Raw genomic sequence first — 21,130 nt, 5'->3', positions numbered from 1 at the left:
CGTGATGCAGATTTTCTGTGTGTGTGTGTGTGTCATGCTGTCTCATTCCAATTTCACAAAGCTCCATTGTCCCACTGAAAACACAAATTAGACATTGTACTGAATCATAGAATTTGGACAACAGCCGAGATCCTAGTTTATTTCTTCTTCTCAGAAAAAAAAAAAAACAAGCTTCACACAGTCCACATGAACCTCAGACCTGTTCACCTCTTAGAGGCTTCGCGCAGGAAAACATCTCTTCATCGTTACCACCGTGCCGCAACAGGGCCTGCAGGCATGGGGCGCATAGCTGCGTGTCACTCACACGCATACCTGTATCCTAATGGTGTGTGTATTTTTTCGCTATTGTTTCACACAGGAAAGTTGACAGCTTGAGAGGAACCTGACTTAACAGAAGTGTGACAGGATAAAGAGGATAAAGCTCTCTCTTCAGAGGCAGGTAAGCGATGGAAACGCCTGAGTAAAGAGTAAAGTGCTACAGATGAAAGGTGCTGCTGTTGTTACCCGGTCGTGCCGTGAAGTCGACTGACGGATTAACTGAGTTTAAAATCTGCATATCAACAGAATACTTGTATACCTCGCCTTTCACCCTATGTCTGCTGGGATTGGCTCCTGAGCCCTGATGTTTTCAAGTGAAGAAATTAGTTAAAGTAACTTGGGCATTTAAAGGTGCATTATGTGACTAGAATGCATTTCCGGTTTGCTTGGGTGCATTTCACTAATGCAAGCAGCTAGTGGAATAGGGTGTGTTGATGCTTCAGCTGAGAATTCCATCAATACTTAATTTTTCGGATCTTGTGCTTCCTCATATCGGAGTCCCGAGTTCATGTACAAAGTTTGGTTTTTCGATACGTGAAATCGTTCCTGATATAATATGAGCTAACTTCCTGTATTTAACTGCTAACTTCCTCTATTTCATCTGGCCGTGACGGGCAAATGCTTCCGAAAAATCTAAAATCCTTCCAAAATCGATCCAAGGATCGTGTACGTCAAGTTTTGTGAAGATCGGACAAAATTTGTGACCTGTGAAAGTTTAGTTTCGCTTTCTATTCAATCCAATATGGCCGAAGAACGACAAGGGTCAGTAACGCTATCTTCAATTTCCACACTACACCGGTTCCGGCCGGACGTTCCAGAGTTGGACCGGTGGAGATATCTCAAAATGTCTAGGAGCAGGAGCTGACCAAAAATCTGGCTGACAGGAATAAAAAAACTTAAGAAGTACAATAGTGTGCTGCCTTTCAGCAAGCACACTAATAAATCTAAAGCAACTGGCCATGAAAACCTCTTAATATGTCACAGAGACTCAGGAATAATGTTCATATAACAAACTGAACTCACCAACAACAACAGTACAGACAAAATATTTGCATTAAAAAAAACATTTTGCGGACTGCAAATCATGTTTATGTTTTGAAATCATGTTTTGGCATGTGGCGCCACCTACCGCCATCTACCAGTCATTGCAGTCAGTAGAGTCTCAGCTGCCGAGCAACCACGGTTGCCAGTTACATCAGAAAACGAAACCTAAAAGACCTCTCTATTTTTGAATTTGAGCGTAGTAACCGTTTTTGGCCACAAACTTTCAATCGATTGAAAACATTGTCTTTCTATGCGAATGTGGACACTGAGGGGTATTGAGTTATTTTTAATTCATTCCATTGTTTTATTTCCCCTCTCTGTTCTCGTAAAAGGAAGAGTCATCTCATATTAACATATTTCCTAACAGCCATGTGTGTTGTTCCTCGTCGTCATTTCTAAATGTGACACGGTCATGTGTGTTGTCTTGCAACGGATAAAGGGAAGAACCTGTCATGATGATTAATTATGATTATTATTCCTTCCTCAGGATCAACCGCAAATAAGTGTCATGGCTGCATATGGACAGACGCAGTACAGCACCGCCCTCCAGCCTGCAGGACCATACACACCTTACACTCACCACACACAGGGCTACAGCATGCCGTCCTACAGTAAGTACCCACAGGTCAATCTGAGATTATTATAGATTCTCTTTTATATATATATACACTACTGTTCAAAAGTTTGGGGTCACCTATACAATTTTTTTGTGTTTTCCATTAAAAGTCACACTTTTATTCATCAAAATAGTTGCAAAATGAATAGAAAATATAGTCAAGACATTGACAAGATTAGAAATAATGATTTTTATTCCAAATAATCATTTTGCTCTTTCGTCAAAGAACCAGCAAAACTGTTTTCAGCTGTGCTAACATCATTGCACAAGGGTTTTCTAATCATCCAATAGTCTTCTAACACGAGCAAACACAATGTACCATTAGAACACTGTAAATGGGCCTCTATACACCTATGTACATATTCCATTAAAAACCAGACATTTGCAGATCGAATAGTCGTTTACCACATTAACAATGTATAGAGTGTATTTCTGATTAATTTAATGTTATATTCATTGGAGAAAAAAAGAGCTTTTCCTTGAAAAATAAGGACATTTCTAAGTGACCCCAAACTTTTACCATTACTGTTTTTGAACAAGACACAATAGTACACTAATTTACTTTATTTTTAACAAGCAAGTTGTCTCATACATATATACAGTTTTGCAAATGTTGAGTTTAAAGCTTGATCAGGGACGTTGCCGTGAAAATTAGAAGTTGTTTTCGATCACTTGACAAAGCCACTCTGCGACGTAGAACAGGTATGTTATTATTAACTGTGTGGAAACTTGGTTCATCCTGAACGTTCATCCTTTTTTCTTTTTCATTCTTTTTTTCTTTTTTTTCCCACAGACATTAAAACAGAAGACGGTCTAAGTCATTCTCCAGGACAGACTGGACTATTGGGCTACTCAAACTTCAGCAGCACTCCTCCCGGTCAAAGCCTGTACAGCTATTCACATACGCACGGTTAGTTGGAAACGATGTACACACACACACACGCACACACACACACACACGGGTTTTCACAACTATTCTTCTTAGGGACAATGCATTGACAGCCTAAACGAAGCGTTATCCCTAACCTGAACCCAAAGTTCCTCAGAAGTGAGGTTCTGCCTCATTAGGACCAGGTTTTGGACTACAAAGTCCTGTCAAGCTTAGAGTTTATACCAGAATAGATCTTAAAGAGATAACAAATAACAAGCATTAACAACTTTACACTATCTTTGACTTTGACCATCCGCCACTCTTTTTACTTCTACTCTCCTTCCTTATTTCCTCCTCTCCTTTCCTCTCTGTGTCTTTCCTCCTTTCCTTGTATCTTGCCTCCTCTCCTCTCCTCCTCCTCTGCCACACCTGTTCTCCATTAGCTGCGGTCTGGACTCCTGGCGTCAAAAGTCTCCCCACCCCTCCTCTTTTCTCGGGGTCAGGCCCCCTTTCTCCGCTCAGACCAACAACACAGCATGCAAGTGCTTTGCACTGTGTGTGTGTGTGTCTGTGTATGTGTGTCTGTGTTTTTCAGCAAAAAAAAAAGAAAGAAAAAAAGAGAAATAAAGGGTGTGGGAGAGGGAAGAAGACAGTGAAAACAAAGATGGGTACAGGATATTTGCCCTCGTGAAGAAGTGGTTACTTTGGAGTGTGTTCAGCTCTCTGCCCACACTTGTGTGTGTGTGTGTGTGTGTGTGTGTGGGTGTATCTGTGCTGTACAACATTCCTCAGCCGCTGGCGCCCAAAGCATGACTTGCTCAGCGCGCTCACTTTTTTTTTTTTTACGACTTTGAAAGCAGCATAAAATTGACCTTGTGCGCGAGAGGTTAAGGTGCATTTTCGTTGCAGAGCGGTGGAGCGAGCGAGGTTTAATGTTGCAAACCATGCAACACGCGACTTTTGATTTTGCTCGACGTCGCCGTCACTGTATCTGCCTGTTTTTGTGCGTATATTACGTATATTAGGTGTATGGATTCACATCTGCTTATCCTTTAGGGATATTTCTTTTTTACAAATTGGTGCGATGTCTAATAAACCCCAAGGTGGGTTTAGCTTGTGCCACCACAACAGCACATATTAGTGGTTTGTGGACTGCTCTTTTTAAAGCCTTTAGTTCATTATTTCACCAGTGCCACGTTCACACCTGCTTCAGGTATCAGTCTCTCTGTTACGACCAGGCCCAGGGGAAAAAACCTGATCACACCTGATAAAGAATAGACTCCCTCTTCCCAACCCCCAAGAAACCACCAACAAAAACAAAGCAAAAATAAACCATTTTTAAAAGGTTAACTAAACCCAAGCACAAACTATCTGCTGGCTGTGAGAGGTTTGAGGAAGTCCCCCTAGCAGCTGCGATGATCAGGCCTCTTGTACTCGTACCTCCTGTGCAGGACCAATCAGCTCCCAGGATCCACCTACACTCACACCCACATGTCGTTCACTCAAACACGCACACCTGCAACTCATCTCACACTCACATGCACGCACACACAAGGGAAAAGCACACTCGCTATACTTTACTACTATAGATTATATAATACATTTAGCAGGAAATGACGAAGAGTAATTGACTTGCAGACAAATTGAGCTGATTACATTTAAGAGAATACAGGGTTTCTGGCACTTCCACATTGGGTTTCACTTAGCAGAGTCAAATAATAATAATATTCCTAATAAATAATACTTATAAATAGCATTAAACGTTGCCATGGATAGTGTAGGTTGTATTTAGCAGGACATTCAGTATGGAAGTAGCCTTAAATGTAAATTTAGTGAAGGCTAGTTTGGATTTTGAGTGCTGGCAGTGCTTATTTTAACCATTAACCATTAAAAAGCAAAGGAAAAATGATTTATTTGCATTTTTTTAATTGTTTTATTATTTTATTTTATTTACTTATGATAACAATAACGACAATCTTTTTTTTTTTCTTTTTTTTTTAAATTATATTTCATATACAGGCCTCTAGTGACTTAAAGTGTGGTCGACCAAATGGTTGAGTAGTACCTTAAAGGGTTAAAAAGTCCTGTAACTAAGTGCTTTTGCCCATTTTTCCCCAGAATAACTTCCAATATCTGGCAGTTATTTACACTTTGCTGCATGTTAAAATAGTATATTAACAAAATGTGTATTTAGAAAACACGGTAGGTGTACATGAACACCAGACTTTGAACAGTATAGCTCATATTTTAAACAACATTTGGTTGAGTCTTGTCCAAAAACGTGGAAAATATGCACAGGCGTTTCTCCAAATCTGTCCCCTCTGGTGACAAAGACGCTGGTTCACTGGCTTCCTGCAACAGCGCGAGCGACGTTACTGTAATCACCACCACGTTGTCTTTGACGTGCAACTTCTCAGCTTTCAGGAGCAGTTGAAATTTTTCCGATAGCACAAACTGTCACGTAATTACGGTAACTCGATTTTACCATTACGCGACATTTTAGGTGCAGATATTACATCTCTGACTGGTCCATATGTGTCCATATGTTTTATATCCCATAAACGCCAGTATGTTAAAATTAAAGATGAGAATGAGTGCACAATCCTGACTTACTGAACAAGGTTTTCGTACCGTTTTTGAAAGTTTTCCATACTACGAGAGCAGTGTTGAATGTCATAAGTCGTAGTGGAATGTAAATATTCATGTAAACACACTTTGGATAAAAAATCTCTCTCGCAAACTGCTCGCGCTTTCCAAACGACCGCGTGTTTCTCTGCTGGAGCGCAACTGAACCAACAAACATTTTCAACCGTGCAGCCGGGAGTTTGAGGGACACTGTTCCCAAACAATGTAAATTTGTTTGAGTATTTTTTTTTTTGCACAAATCATTAGCCGCAAACTTCAAACGGTAACAAACTGCCACGACGAGCCAATGTTTGTAGGATTTCGGAATGTTTCCATGTACCCGACGCAATATTCGTACGTACGCACGCCGAAGAGCCATCGAAACACTTGGTTACACAAGTGAAACCAAATAAGGGGGGACGATGGGAGTCTTTCTGTGTTTACTCCAGAGAGACCTCCTGTATTTTTTTTCTTTAGACGCTTTGAAGAATCTTGTGTCGTGTGGGGGGGTTTTCGTTGTGGTTCTGCCGTTCGATCATTATCCCGTGTTTGTCATGCACTGTGGAGTGGAGAGTGAAAAATGGGGGAGAGAGAGCAGTTGTGGACTGATGAAATAATGAGAGAGAGAGAGCGAAAGAGAATAGCTGATAAAAAGCAAACACAGAGGAAGAGAAAAACAACTCGTTGCAGACCGTTGGTGATTAGCAACAGGATAAATCTTTTATAGGAACTGAATCAACTTTCCAACCATCAGCTGTAATTACTCACGGTAATTAAACGACAGGATTACTCTAAAGGTTGTCTTCATCGCATGGCAAAACCCACCCACTGAATAAACACTACAGTTGGAAACCAAACACTTATTTACACATGCTCCGTCTGATCTGTTTTCTGTTTGAGTACAGATATCATAATTGCAGTGCACACAGTGTCGCCTGTGTCGTCAAACGTCTTGTCAATAACGGGCCCCATCCAACCACCGTGTCACACTATCTGAATGTACACTTGTTTCACCTGAAACGAGAGTCACTTGACACCGATCGGCTTCAACCGGCCGGTTAACAGGAGCGATCATGCTGAAACAATAAACTGACAGCACTTGCATCCCGTTTCCCCCGAGTCGTGAAAGTCTTTGTTCCCGACGTCTTTATTTTTGCTCCTGCGCTCAGTGTGAAAAAAGAAAACATGGATAAACCAGGATTTCTCGCTCCTGGTCCTGGGAAGCCATTGTCCTGTTTCCCAGGACAGTGGCTTCCCAGGACCAGGAGCGAGAAACCCTGCTCCAAACGTAGTATGTTCTACGCGGCTATCTTTTTGATGTCGTAGAATAACAAACATATTAGTTGAATCATTTAAAATGAGTCTTATGACAAGACAACACTTAGGTTGACAAGATTTTTTTTTACTTCTGCTGTGATTCTTTGGCAAATCCGTGAATCATTTGCTCTGAAGTTCGGAGTCGTCAATCCAAACTTGAGGTCGGGGTTCGCATTCGACACCAATTATGCTCAGTGTCACGATAACACTGAGCTCGACGCGTCACCTCGACTAAGTGCAGCTACGATAGCTGTAAACTGTCTTGTTTGCAGCACCGTGTTAGTCATTAAGCCCCGAGGACCTTTTTCCTTTTCACCGCACTTTTAATTTGATTCGCGGACAAGCGTTGATCATCTATATTACGATCTGTCACTCGTCTTCTCAAGTGAGATTAATTATACGGCGTGAAGTTTTGGGAAAGCATTTGGCAAAGACTTGTCATTCTGTTTCTACAAACTGTTTCTTCAAAGAAACCAGAGAATGAGACGCTTATTTGGCCCTATCAGTCGGCAAAGTGTGAAAAAGGATGACTCACTCATGTTTTTGTGGTCCTCCTCAGTCTAAGTACAGGAGATAAAACACGCGATGTTGATTTCTGCACTCACTGGGACGTGGCTGTGCGCTAAATTCCAGGAATTGTTGTCACGCTTTGTCCGTAAAACACGTGAGAAAACCGGTAGCGCTTGAAAAGTTCGATCCTTGGCTCCACAGTGCAGCACAGAGTTCTACACAAACTTCCAGCCTCAGAGGATTTATCCGTCCAGCGGATACATGTTATATATGACGGCAGTGTGCCTGCTAGAGCCTGCAAATGACCACTTTTCCATATGCTGATCTCATTTCCTGTCCCTTAAGTTTCGTTTTTTTAAGGTGGACCTAAAGAGATACTACTAAACCGAGCGTTCTGGACAGGGCTGTTTTGGCAGGGTGATTGAACTGCTGTGGTGCTTCATCCTTATGGTATTTTGACCAAAGCATGTCACAGACATGTTCATTAGGACACCAGGGAACTAGTTGGGTTAGGGTTAACCCTAACCCTAAAGGCCACATTATACTTCTCCGACTGCGTCATGCGTTATCCGTCTGCGTCACCACGTAGACCACTCAAGCATTTATACTTCTGCGTCGTGGTGACGGATAGGCGTGGCAATTTCCCGCCCGATCAGTAGGGGTCGCTGCGCAAGGTTGTTGTGCTTTTGGCTACAGTGAGCAATGGCGTCCGAGGGAGAAAGACTGTTGTTGTTGAAACAGTGGCCGTTTGTCACTTTTCTGTGTCCCGGAACGCAGTTTTAAGAGAATTTGAGGCGAGAAATTGGCCATTTAGAGTCTAAACATGTGCTGTGTGTGTTAAGATATGACGTATTTATAGTTGGAGGACCAATCGCAGCTCTTGCCGTCTCCGTTGTCCCTTGACGGAGTGACGGACACTTAAAAAATATTTCCGTGCAGCCGGAGACGACGCAGAGGCTCTTCGACAGGTTCTGCGTCGACGCAGAGGACTCTGCGTAGCCTACGCAGAGCACTTTACGCAGGAGTATAAATTGGGCTTAACCCTTACTTGGTGAAATAGGGTATAATATGGCCCCTTTAATATTTTTCCCACATAAAGTGCTCATATGTGCTTAATATTTACTAATTAAGGCCTAGTATGCTACTTGTATGCATGTTAGTAAGCACCTAGTTAATGGTAAATATGTTCCCTAATCTAAAGTGTTACCTTAATAACCAGTCAGCCCCACCAAAACAGACTTGACAGGATAGCGAGACAGCATCTGTGCGGGGGACATTGCTTGGAGGAAGGCATTCCTGTTTTGGCTTGATAAAAAAAAAAGAAAAGCTGTGAAGCTTTCCCAGAGCAACAGAGCACACTTTCCCACCTGTATTATAATGTCAAACATTATTCTCACTCGCACCAAAGAAGAGATTAATTGACTGGACGTGGTTGTAGATCACCGAAGATGAGACGCGCGAGTGACCCGAGGCTGCGATGGTGAGAGCGCGATGAATAACAAGCGGCGAATCCGACTCTCGGGTCCTGCAGCGCTGAGCTGTCACGTGAGTTACGAGTCCGGGGTTCCACGGCTCGTATCGAATGTTGTAAAACTATATCTAAATTTAATTCATACACGGTTATCTCCCCCATCAATTCGTAGGTGATAATTATTTTATTTTTTTTATCACTTGATTTGAGGTGTTACATGACATGTTTGACCTTGATGTTCATATCTTTTCTCAGGTGGCGGTATTTCATCGGGGATATTTCAAGGCACCCACGCGATCTCCAGCACAACCCCGTTCAACTCTGCCCAACAAGTGAGTAATTCAACCCTAATTATATTCTGTCCAATATAAAACATCTTCATTTAGCCTCCTGGACTTTTATTTTTATCTATTTGATTTATGGTCGTGCCCTTTTTTCTTTTGTCTGCGTTGACAGGAGTTTTCGGCGTACTCCAGCTACAGTCAGAGTCAGTACTCTCCGTATTATAACTCGCATCACTACAACAGCCCGTACCTAACCAGCAGCAACATCAGCCCTGCTGCCATCACAGCTCCAATAGCCTATCAGCATCCAGAGCACCCCGTCATGCTGCCCAATCACAGCCCAGAGTCGCACACAGGTAAGGTTACTGCTTAAAGAACCGCCCAAAACAAATGAGCGTGAAACCTCTAAAACTAGCAGTGTTGTAATGGAAGCACTTAAGTTTACTTCGTTATTTCTATTTCTGACAACTTTTACTTTTACTCCACTACATTTCCTGAATAAAATGTGTACTTTTACTCGAGTTGAGTACTAGCTAGCTAGTAGCTAACTAATTGAGTTGGTGACGTAATGCCTGTTTGTTGTCGCTAGTTGTTTTTAGCGGCATTAGCTGTTAGCCACTCGGACGTTAGCCGCAGATTTCAGCTTCAAGTGGACTTCAATTGACTTTTGATATTTAAGTACAGTAAAAGTCAGGTACTTTAAGACTTTTACTCAAGTAATATTCTAAAAGGTGACTTTATCTTCTACCAAAGTCATTTTCTGGGAAGATACTTGTACTTTTGCTCAAGTATTGCTTTCAAGGACTTTAACAAGACTGCAAATTAGGATTTTGTAATCTTTCTAATACACGATTAGAAATAAAAATGCTAAGTAGAACCATGTAAGGTTCTTCAGCTTGTCCTCATAGGAGAACCCGTTTTTGCTCCAGGTAGAACCTTTTTATAAAGGTTCCACCTAGAACCCTTTTGTAGGGTTCCACCAAGAACCCTTTTAAAACCCTTTATTCGGAAAAGGGGTTTTAAAAGGTTTTCTGGATCAAAATGATTCTTACTGGAACCATTAGTGTTACCAAGAACCCTTGAAAAACCCTTTCTTCGGGCAAGGGTTTTTCAGAAGCAAATGGTTCCAGGTAGAACCTCAGCCCTTGTAGAAGGACCCTTTTGGAACCCCTTATTTCTAAGAGTGTACACTCTTAGAAATAAAAGTGCTAAGTAGAATCATATAAGGTTCTTCGGCTTGTCCTCATAGGAGAATCCTTTTTGGCTCTAGGTAGAACCTTTTTATAAAGGTTCCACCTGGAACCCTTTAGGAGGGTTCCACCAAGAACCCTTTTAAAACCCTTTCTTCGGGAAAGGGTTTTTCAGAAGCAAATGGTTCCAGGTAGAACCTCAGCCATTGTAGAAGGAACCTTTTGGAACCATTATTATTTATTTTATTATGGAACCATTTTATTTCTAAGAGTGTAGTTGATGACGTATAATAATCTGTATGCAGTGTTTGCCTGATCTCAAGAACAAAAGTGTATTGTATTCTGGGTAAGAATTAATCCTTTACTTTTGGGGGGATTTTGAGAGATTATTTTTAAGCCATTATTATCATTTGAACAACGTCCATGCCCTAAAGTACAACCTTTAATATTGCTTGTTGATGTCTGGATCAAAACGGTAGTTTATTTAAATTCATTTAATTGCATTTCAGGAGAGTACCACCCGCCGCCCAGCCCCCCCACGCCAGGCAAAGAGGAAGGTGTCGCAGCACGTCGGGGCTCAGATGGGAAGTTGAGAGGCAGGAAAAGAGCCAGTGACCCCACTCCACCGCTGGACTCTGATATAGAGGTTCGCAACACGTGCTCAACATGTTGAAAATGATCAGTATTTCTCTATTTATCTTATTCTCTCTCTCTCTCTCTGTGTGAAATGAACAGAGAGAGGGGGGGGGAGACATTCATGAGGTTGACATTACATATCTGTTATTTCGCCGCAGCGAGTGTTTATCTGGGACCTCGATGAAACCATCATCATTTTCCATTCACTCCTCACGGGAACCTTCTCCTCACGATTTGGCAAGGTACGTTGCTTACGCGCCTCCCTTTCTCTTTGTCATTTACTGTAAGAAGTACACGGTGTGTAGCTCGTCACGCTTTTGACAACAGCTAATTATGCAGTACGTGGGTATTTAGGTACACTTTGGCACAGGATCCCCAGGACAACAAAATCTGTGTAATCCTCCAATTCACCCTTTGTTCCAGCGGTCAGGTGCTTATTTGACTAAGAGTTCAAGGTTTTGTTGTCCACGACCTTTGGGTCTCATCCCTGAGCATTTTCACACGCTGGCTGTTTTGCCTCGCTGCCCTCTTGTTTCTTTTCATAATGCTGCGGAGTTGTTTAGCTACCCCAGCATCCTGCAGTGTGATTGACACGCAGCAGGACCTTTATATAACAGACCGGCAGCTGACAAGGGGCGGACAGTGGTGTGTTTCTTGTTTTTGGCCGGGGATGTGTGTTTTGAATTCTCACGGTCCCTTGGCGGGTTGACACAAGGCTGATGGGAGTTTGAGCGGACACACGGTTTCAGTGATCGGTTTAGGGCCGTGCATGCATGCATGCCGTTGTTTCTTTTTCTTTTCTTTTCTTGCCCCCCCACCCCCCCCCCACACCACCCTGGAGAAGAAGAGCCAGTGAGAAAAAAAGGAAAAGGGGGGAGAAGATGTGTTGAAATGTGACTCATGTGCCAAAAATTCCCCCCAAAAAATCCTCCCACCACCCAAACACCACCCGCTGCGGGATCCAAGGAAGCTAAGTTTGGACGGACGCTGACATCGAATCTCAGACATGCAGCAGATAAAGTGAATGAGTGACAGCGGAAAAAAAAAAAAGATTAGCCACAAAGCGCCAAGAAAGCTCACATACTAAACTTTTTTTTTTTTTTTACATTTTGTTCAACCTTTTTGAGACGACGTCCATGATACATTGTTTTCCGGCATTGATTGTGTACTTTTACTCGAGTTGAGTACTAGCTAGTTAGTAGCTAACTAGTTGAGTTGGTGACGTAATGCCTGTTTGTTGTCGCTAGTTGTTTTTTAGCGGCACCAGCTGTTAGCCACTCGGATGTTAGCCGCAGATTTCAGCTCCAAGAAGACTTCAGTTGACTTTTGATATTTAAGTACAGTAAATGTCAGGTACTTTAAAACTTTTACTAAAAGGTGGCTTTAGCTTCTACCAAAGTCATTTTCTGGGAAGATACTTGTACTTTTGCTCAAGTATTGCTTTCAAGTACTTTAACAAGACTGCAAATTAGGATTTTGTAATCTTTCTAATACACGCTTAGAAATAAAAGTGCTATTTTGCTATTGTGCTATATGCTTTTTTGGCTCCTGGTAGAACCTTTTTATAAAGGTTCCTCCAAGAACCCTTTTGGAGGGTTCCACCAAGAACCCTTTTAAAACCCTTTATTCAGGAAAGGGGTTTTAAAGGGTTCTCTGGATCCAAATGGTTCTTACTGGAACCATTAGTGTTACCAAGAACCCTTGAAAAACCCTTTCTTCAGGGAAAGGGTTTTTCAGAAGCAAATGGTTCCAGGCAGAACCTCAGCCCTTGTAGAAGGACCCTTTTGGAACCCTTATTTCTAAGAGTGTAGTTAATGACGTATACTAATCTGTTTGCAGTGTTTGCCTGATCTCAAGAACAAAGGTGTATTGTATTCTGTGTAAGAATTAATCCTTTACTACTGGGGGGATTTCGAGAGATTATTTTTAAGCCATTATTATCATTTGAACAACTAATTGTGTCTCTTCTTATTGTGAAGTCAAATGGTTTGACCCGTGCAGAGGGCAAGTCCGGGCCCATTTTACAGGAAAGATAAACGGACGCGTTGAAAGGAAGTTGTTTCTAACAGCTCGGTGAACGGAGAATCACTTGGTGAATCTTCTACGATCTCGTTTATCATCTCTCTGTCATCGAGCGTGTGAATCTTTGTCTTTCTTTTCAACTGCCCTCTCCGTGAATGATTTAGGAGCGTCTTCCTTTCGCATATTTTTCCGAACCTCCTCCGTCTTGAATTCTTGTCTCAGATTAGCAGACAGGGTTTGGTTTGAGTCCTCCGTACGAAAGCAGAGGGTGATTACACGTAATTATATCGATATTACAAAAGCAGAACAAACCTCGCTTAAGCCTTTTAACCCCTCCCTCTTGATCCTTTGCATTCATCTTGACAGTGTTTTTTTTTTTGCTTTTCCTCCCCCTGTGACACCCTGCTCCTCCTTATTGAACTTTTGCTGCCCTTTATCACCTTTTTCACTTCACGTCCCGGATGGGTGTATTTCATATTTTCTTCTTCTTCTTTTTTTTTCTGTTATTTACCCCTCTAAGTGTCATCAAGCTCATTAATAAATTCTGGGCCAGGAGACAACTCTCCTTGTCATTCAGACGCACTAATCTAATGTTAACCTTTGGCTGACACCCGGGCTGCTTTTCCTGTCTCGCTGCCAGCGACGAGCCAACACAATATGCCAAGCATACACACACACACACACACACACACACACACACACACACACCTTCTTTTGTAGTCTTGGAACAACCGTACGCCCATGCCGCTTGTCAGCCTAACTGCCTCGCACAGCATGATTTATGTGTGTTTACCTCGGTGATAATTTACGATTTTTCTTATTAAGAAACAAAAACTCAAGTCGGGTGTTGTTACGCAACACCCAGGTATTCGTCTGGCTCCTCCGGTACGAGAGGGCAAGAGAAGAAAGAAACAGGGAGATGTGAGGTGTGTGTGTGTGTGTGTGTTGACAGAGAAGAGAACGTGTCGAAAAAAAGGTGAACGAGACGTCGACATACGTCTAAATATTTGTTAGAATCCGCCAGATCTGCGGGATGCCGTTTTTAATATGTTTTTGCAACTGTGTCGACTAATTAATCTGTGTTTTAGTTGTTAATTCCCTTTTAATCGTTAAATAATGCAGATTGATTGAGACAGGAGGCACTTTTTTGATTTTTATTGTGATTTTGATCACAAGTGGACACTCAAAAAACTCCCATGAGCACATTCTTTCACCACTGTAAACACTAATGTCATCATCTGAGAAGGAGAATGAAATCTTTTCCCGCCTATAGACAAATATAATGACCATGCCAAAACGTCTTAAGCAGCTTTCTTTGACTGGAAGAAGGAAGATGCTTGGTGTTGTTTTGATTCCCGTCTTTATGTTTATTTAGCCTACATATACAGTATATACAGTACAGTGCTTTTTCTCTATGCACATGACTAAGATCCGATCAGATGTTTGGACACGCTCGGTAGACGACGCGTCCCAATGCCAGGTGTGAGCTGACATCCTTAAAGCTGTCCACTTGTGATCACAGATCACCCAAAGACACATGTAAATAGACCAGGTGTGTGTGTGAACGTGGCCTGTGAGTAATAAAGAGGTTAAAAAAAAATCAGCAGCAGCGCTTGACTGACATAAGATAAATAGCTTGTTCACACTTGCCTCTCCCCCTCCCCACCCGAAACCTGTTTGTGTCAATCCAGTTGATGAGTTTGCAGAAGCAAAAAGGAAAAACAGTTCAGAGAGACAAGCAGGCAGCTGCACTGACAAGGTCAGAATAATGACAAGAGAATGTTAAGAGATGATTTCACTGATTATTCTCCGAAATTCCAACCCGTCAATCTCAGTCTCTCCGCTCGTGGTTTTTTATCACCTATTGACTGTGTTTGACTGGTTTGCAGCCCCTTGACGCGATTGACGCTGTTGTACTTACATCATTGTTGGTCAAACCAGTTTTCTCTCATTTAAAAATGTTGTTATATGTGACTTTTTTATGTCAGAGAGAGAGAGAAAATCTTTAACTGTTGCCAAAAGGGAAATTTGTACAGTATCCACAGTATAGCTCCATTAGCCTGAACACGCCTCAGGACATAAATACATACAGACACACGCAGAACAGAAGTACAGGAGAGTACACAGCAGCAGCCTTTGGGCCTCGGAGTGATTTGTGTGCAAAGTTATTCATATCAATGTGTGTGTGTTTGTGTGTGTGTGTGTTTGTGTAGGACTCCTCAAAGGCAGTGTCCCTGGGCTTGTGGATGGAGGAGATGATCTTCAATCTGGCCGATTCAAGACTCTTCTTCAACGATCTGGAGGTTAGTATTCGAACCAGTGCGGCGATATTTGGAGAGTTGGACGATTACATTTTGCTTTTGCCGTCTCCTCACACCACTCTTTTTTTGTAGTAGTATTATTATTATTTGATTAATCACATGACTATTTCCAGTAATTTCTTCTTTCAGGGGGAAAGCACACCAGTAACAGCATATCCCACTATAGCAAAAAACTGGAAAAAAAAAAAAAGCCCTTTCTGCACTTTCACATTTGGATGCTGTTTTCTTACTTGGCATAAAGCACCATTTCTGTCATTGTAGAAATCCCTTCACACAACATCTATTCTGTATTAACACTTACTACAGCATTTTCCAAACAGTCCCCCCCCCCCCCCCACCCCTTTTTTTTTTTTTTTTAATGTGACGGTTGAGCAAGAATGCTAAAAGGAGAGGTTTGTTCACTGCTGGCACGACTTCTCCCTCAGTTTGACCAATGCCTGTTGCTTTTTTAGGAGGTACTGTGCAGACCTCTAAAGAAGATGAAAGGATTTTACTGCCTGCTAGTGACTGAACAGCGCAAATGTTTTTCATCTCGCATTCCTCACCCTTGTTCTGGCAATGAAAAAAAGATTAGAGAGAGAGAGAGACAGAAGGAGAGAGAGAAAGAGAGAAAGTACACTTTGTGCTGTAATTATAGGTGTGTGTCTGAGTATCTGAGTGGAAAATTAGTCAAATGGGAGGAGGTGCAGTCGAGCAGAGGGAAAGGAGCCAACAAAGCCATTTGCGGACCTGGTTTTCACCCCTTCTTTTGTCATCAGGCCTCAGAAAGCTATAAGCAATGGTTGGCTGACAACTGTTGTTTAGTCTTGTGGTGCAATTATCTTGTCCCTCTTATTTCAGTGGCTAACATTAGTTTCGCGAAGAGAATTATCAGCGCTGTCATGTCAAATACAGCCAAAGAAAAAAAAAAAAAAAAATCACGGAACTGGTAATTGGTGCATGAATAATCTGTGTCAGAATGTGTGGTTGAAATGTTCCATAACAAAAACAAATGAGAATGTAGGTTAGATTGTATTAAATGGGGCTGTGCACAAGGTTAGGGTTTGGGGTAGGGCTAGAGGTTAGGAGGTTAAAACTCTGTTGCACAGGCCTACTGATCCGGCTAGGGTTGGGGTTAGAGATTAGGAGGTTAAAACTCACAGGCCTACTGATCCTGCGTGTGGTGATGGTGGTCCAGTCCAGGTCTGTCAGCCAGCAGGCCAGGGGTCCATCCCAGGCAGAGCTCTGGGAGCAGGAAGAGGGGTCCCACTATACATTTATAGTTATACATTTTGGCTGCACACGAGATTAGGGTTAGGGTTCGGGTTAGAGGTTAGTAGGTTAAAAATCTGTTAAACGGGCCTACTGATCCGACGTGTGGTGATGGTGGTTCAGTCCAGGTCTTTCAGCCAGGTCAGGCCAGGTTCCGATCCCCAGGCAGAGCTCTGGGCAGGAAGAGGGGGCCCAATATAGAGTTTAAGTTATACATTTTGGCTGCACATGATATTAGGGTTAGGGTGAGGTTTAGGGTTAGGCATTTCGTTTGAGGGTAACTTGAGGGACTAAGGAATGTTACCTCTTTAGAAACGGCGTCTCTGATATAAACACTAATCTTGTCAGGACCAGTAACCATCATGAGATGGAACAAGGGAGATCCTCGTTTCTGAGGAACTGGGTGCCAAGTTTAGTGCGAAAATGTGGTTTTAATGTGGTTTGGCTAAGGTCAAGGTTAAGGTGGGGCGTTAAGTGGCTGTGGTAATGGTACGCTCAGGTTGGCGATGTCACTTAGTTTAGGTTAAGTCAAAACTTGTATACATAATGAAGTGAGGACATTTTGGGAAAGTGAGGCCATTTTGGCTGGTCCTCACATTCTGATATCCCCTAAAAAAAAATGTTCAAGGTTAAGACCTTGGTTCGAATTAGGGTTAGGGTTAGGGTTAGGGTTGGGGTTGGGGTTAATGTTGGGGTTGGGTAAGGGTAAGGGTAAGGGTAAAGGTAAGGTTTAGGTTTTGATAGTTAAGGTTAGGGTAAGGTGCTATGGAATGCATTATGCCAGGGTTAGGGTTAGGGTTATGAATGTCCTCACTATGACTGCTATACAAACATGTGTGTGTGTCTGTGTCACTCTATGGACATTACTGCACGATTATGTGAAAGAGAAAAGGTCACTATATTTTAATAACTGCTGTCAAGCGAGATTATAGAGCACAGCTCAAGGTGTTTTGGCTGTCGCCACATGTTTAAGCACCAAGTGTGGTTTGGTTGAAAGAAAGAAAGAAAGAACAAACAAAAAAACAATGTGCACACCATCGTGCCAGTGAAAGACATTTCTATGTGGACTACTATACTAGACCTGCCTGTACAGGGCTCAACTCTAGATGAAATGGTTCTCATAATATATCCGCTTTCCTTTTAATTCCACCAGGAATGTGACCAGGTTCATATTGATGACGTCGCATCAGACGACAATGGACAGGACCTGAGGTAAATCTTCCGCTATGTTCCTTTACCTCCAGCTCTTTTAGGAGACATTTAATGTCTGTTTACAATAGCTGTATGTGATACTCACTGTCTTCCTCAGTCCAGAAAGGCAGATTGGGCTAAAAAAAAATTTTTTTCAATTATTACTCGTGCTGGATGTTTGCACGTCAGGATTTCCTACCGACAAAAGCTTCATTCATGGCAGCTTTCAATTATTTATTGTCCCTGAAAGTTTAACCACTGCCATCTTGTTCAGAGTTGTAAGTTATATACTCGTATCAACTTATTAAAGCAAAAGGCCTGTTTTCCCCCCGTATTGTGTGATCCTGCAGCACTTACAACTTTGGGTCGGACGGCTTCCAGAGCCCAGCAGGGGCTGGTTCTCTGTGCCTGGGGTCAGGAGTCCATGGAGGGGTGGACTGGATGAGGAAACTGGCTTTCAGATACCGCAGAGTCAAGGAGATCTACAACACGTACAAGATTAATGTTGGTGGTAAGTTCTTCTTCAGTTACACGTAGTGTTAACACTAGGTATATATAATCAATATCAAAAAAATGTACTGTATATTGTCAGGCCTTCAATGAAAGAGCTGAAAACACATCAGCTTTTTTTTTTTAAGCTGTTTTATTCTCACTGCATTTTATCCTCAACAGTAGTTTGGTGGATAATCAAACACCTGCTCTTTATTTACTGAGGTATAACCGATTCAATTAACTGAATGTGGTGAGAAAAGGCTTAAAGGAAACCGGACTTGCCGGTTTGTTTGTCAACCTCGGATGATGATGAGTCAGCTGTTGTTCAGCGCGAAGTGAACTCAGTGAAGCACAGACGCTGCACTAAAACTCTGAGGTTTAGACTACGGGGGTCGTTATGTGAAAGCGGTTCCGTCCGAGGACTGTGAAAAACGAGGCTCTGTAACGTTATATTGCACTTGTTTTGTTACTCATACGTCTCCTCCATGGACAGGCTTGCTGGGCAGCCCTAAGCGTGAGGAGTGGTTACAGCTGAGGCGAGAGATGGAGGTCCTCACTGACCTGTGGCTTACGCAAGCACTCAAAGCCCTGGCTCTCATCAACTCCAGGTCAGTACATGCTGCGGCGGATTGGATTCGCAACAGCTAATCAATAATTATAAGTAATTACAGCTTTATGTTGTAAAAGTCACGTATTCAAAAGTCTAATTATTGTATTAATTTTATAATGTAGTTCCTACATATTATTGCATAATAGCTAGAAGCTGATCGTGATGTTTTGTTTCCTAATATGGAAACATACAGGTGTTGAGTAAGTGTAGCAGAGTATAAAATGTAATTTTCCCATTTAAAATGTACTGAAATAGAAGGACGAGAAAGAACTTAAAGGTGCATTATGTAATAAATATAAAGCAACTGACCATAAAATCCTCCTAATATGTCACAGAGACTCAGGAATAATGTTCATATAACAAACTGAACTCACCAACAACAGTACAGACAAAATATTTGCATTAAAAATAAATGCAAAACATAAACATGATTTGCAGACTGCAAATCATGTTTATGTTTTGAAATCATGTTTTGGCATGTGGCGCCACCTACCGGCGTCTACCAATCATTGCAGTCAGTCTCAGATGCCGAGCAACCACGGGTTGCCAGTTACGTCAGAAAACTTAAAGACCTCTGTATTTTGAATTTGAACGTAGTAACCGTTTTTGGCCACATTCTTACATATGGCACCTTTAAGCATATACATGCTTGACTGAGTGTAGATACTGTCGTTAAGCCCAATTTATACTCCTGCGTAAAGTGCTCTAAGTCGTCTCCGGCTGCACGAAACATTATTTAAGTGTCCGTCACTCCTTCGAGGGACAACGGAGACGGCAAGGGCTGCTAATTGTCCTCAGCCAGTCTCTGGGCGGCATCAACGGGCATGCGGTGGGTGCCCCGATGATTAATATGAGGTAGCACACGGCGTAGAAGTTCATCAAATTTGCCAGCCGACATTCGGAAGTACCTGAAGTGGGTTTTCTTCGTCCATGTCCCTCATCAGTCCAATAAGACTGTTAAATTCGCCTGCCATCAGTCTCGGTACATTTAGTGGACGAACATATCACTTCCGGACATGTTTCCTCAGTCTTTCATGTCTCCATTTTTGTATCAAAATTATCTGTATCTGCGTAGCGACCCCTACCGATCGGGCGGGAAATTGCAGTGCGTATCCGGCACGCCGACGGAGAACTATGAGGGCTCGACGGGTCTCCGTGGTTCTAACGCATTACGCAGTTGTAGTATAATGTATAATATGGACCTTTCCACCACTCATCATAACTTGGTCTGTCCCGTTCCAGGCCGAACTGTGTGAACGTGTTGGTGACCACCACCCAACTCATCCCCGCCCTCTCCAAGGTGCTACTGTACGGCCTGGGCTCGGCCTTCCCCATAGAGAACATATACAGCGCCACCAAAACAGGTGAGAAAAGAACGGTAACAATCATAAAAATCGCATTCAACTTTTACCTCGTTTTGTCGCGTAAGATTTAAAACGTTTCCCCCCTCTGCTTTTCTCGCTCTCCCTTTTCAAAGGCAAAGAGAGCTGTTTCGAGCGCATTTCTCAGAGGTTCGGGCGGAGAGCGGTGTACGTGGTAATAGGAGATGGCGCCGAAGAAGAGACCGTGGCCAAGAAGGTATAACTCAATCTGATGTTTTTTATGACTGTGACTGCAGAGAAAATGGGCCACATCTAATCAGTTAACCCTAAAAGACTCCATTTCTGCAGCTTCCCCTGCCCACGGTTTTTTTTTTCTTCATATATATAATCTTAACTTAATTTAAGTGTCAGACTTTTTCCTGGATTTGGCACAAACAACATATTATTCATATGAACACTGTTGCATAGTAGACCCCCCTCTGAGCCTGTCTAAATTTAACATCTGCATTTCGTCAGGAGCAGCACCGAAAAATGTCCACTTATTTTTTTTTTTTAGGGTTTACATTAAGGTCGTATCGTATTTTAATTTTTGATTTAATTTGCGTTATTTCAGAAGAACATGCCTTTCTGGAGGGTGTCGTGTCGGGCAGACCTGGAAGCTCTGAGCCATGCACTGGAGCTGGACTACCTCTAGATGGCGCCAGTCACCACACTCAACCGTGAAAATCATCCTGAATACCTGACTGCAGCGAGAGAGAGGGGGTGGAGTTACCCCCCCCCCCCCCAAAGAGACTGATGCAGAGTCAGTATTACTGTTTGGAGTGAGCGTCCACAGCGTCTCACCACAGTCAAAGGACCTTGAGGCGAAGGCTGCAGTGTTTCTCCGACACATAAACATTCAGCCAAATATACTAGACCAACAAAAAAAAAAAAAAAAAAGGGACCAAAGCTTTATAAATAACACCAGGAAATGGTTTTTTTTGTTTTGTTATTTTTTTTGTTTTTGATTCAGATCATCTCATGTTTTATTGGTGACCAT

The 21,130-nt window shown here is 42.4% G+C and overlaps 1 protein-coding gene across 1 annotated transcript; it reads left to right on the top strand.

Annotated features, from left to right (window-relative positions):
- Positions 1-366: 366 nt before the first annotated feature.
- On the top strand, positions 367-20,833 carry eya2 (EYA transcriptional coactivator and phosphatase 2). Its single transcript, XM_083892081.1, has 14 exons — positions 367-439; positions 1,850-1,973; positions 2,772-2,888; positions 9,028-9,104; positions 9,229-9,412; positions 10,756-10,892; positions 11,041-11,124; positions 15,118-15,207; positions 17,630-17,688; positions 18,018-18,178; positions 18,653-18,767; positions 20,012-20,133; positions 20,247-20,347; positions 20,705-20,833. Exons 2-14 carry the CDS (start codon positions 1,871-1,873, stop codon positions 20,783-20,785), a joined length of 1,431 nt encoding a protein of 476 aa, XP_083748207.1. The 5' UTR covers positions 367-439; positions 1,850-1,870; the 3' UTR covers positions 20,786-20,833.
- Positions 20,834-21,130: the final 297 nt, after the last annotated feature.

This window comes from Microchirus variegatus (assembly GCF_963457635.1).
Source record: "Microchirus variegatus genome assembly, chromosome: 7".
NCBI lineage: Eukaryota > Metazoa > Chordata > Actinopteri > Pleuronectiformes > Soleidae > Microchirus > Microchirus variegatus.
Note: the sequence above shows the minus strand (reverse complement) of the source record. Positions and strands in the feature narration are given on the sequence as shown.

Excerpts from the sequence above, each read along its gene's own strand:
- eya2 (XM_083892081.1), top strand. The coding sequence starts at position 1,871 with ATGGCTGCATATGGACAGACGCAGTACAGCACCGCCCTCCAGCCTGCA. Across the intron at positions 11,125-15,117 it reads TCTCCTCACGATTTGGCAAG|GACTCCTCAAAGGCAGTGTC; the intron begins GTACGTTGCTTA and ends GTGTTTGTGTAG. Across the intron at positions 15,208-17,629 it reads TCTTCTTCAACGATCTGGAG|GAATGTGACCAGGTTCATAT; the intron begins GTTAGTATTCGA and ends TAATTCCACCAG.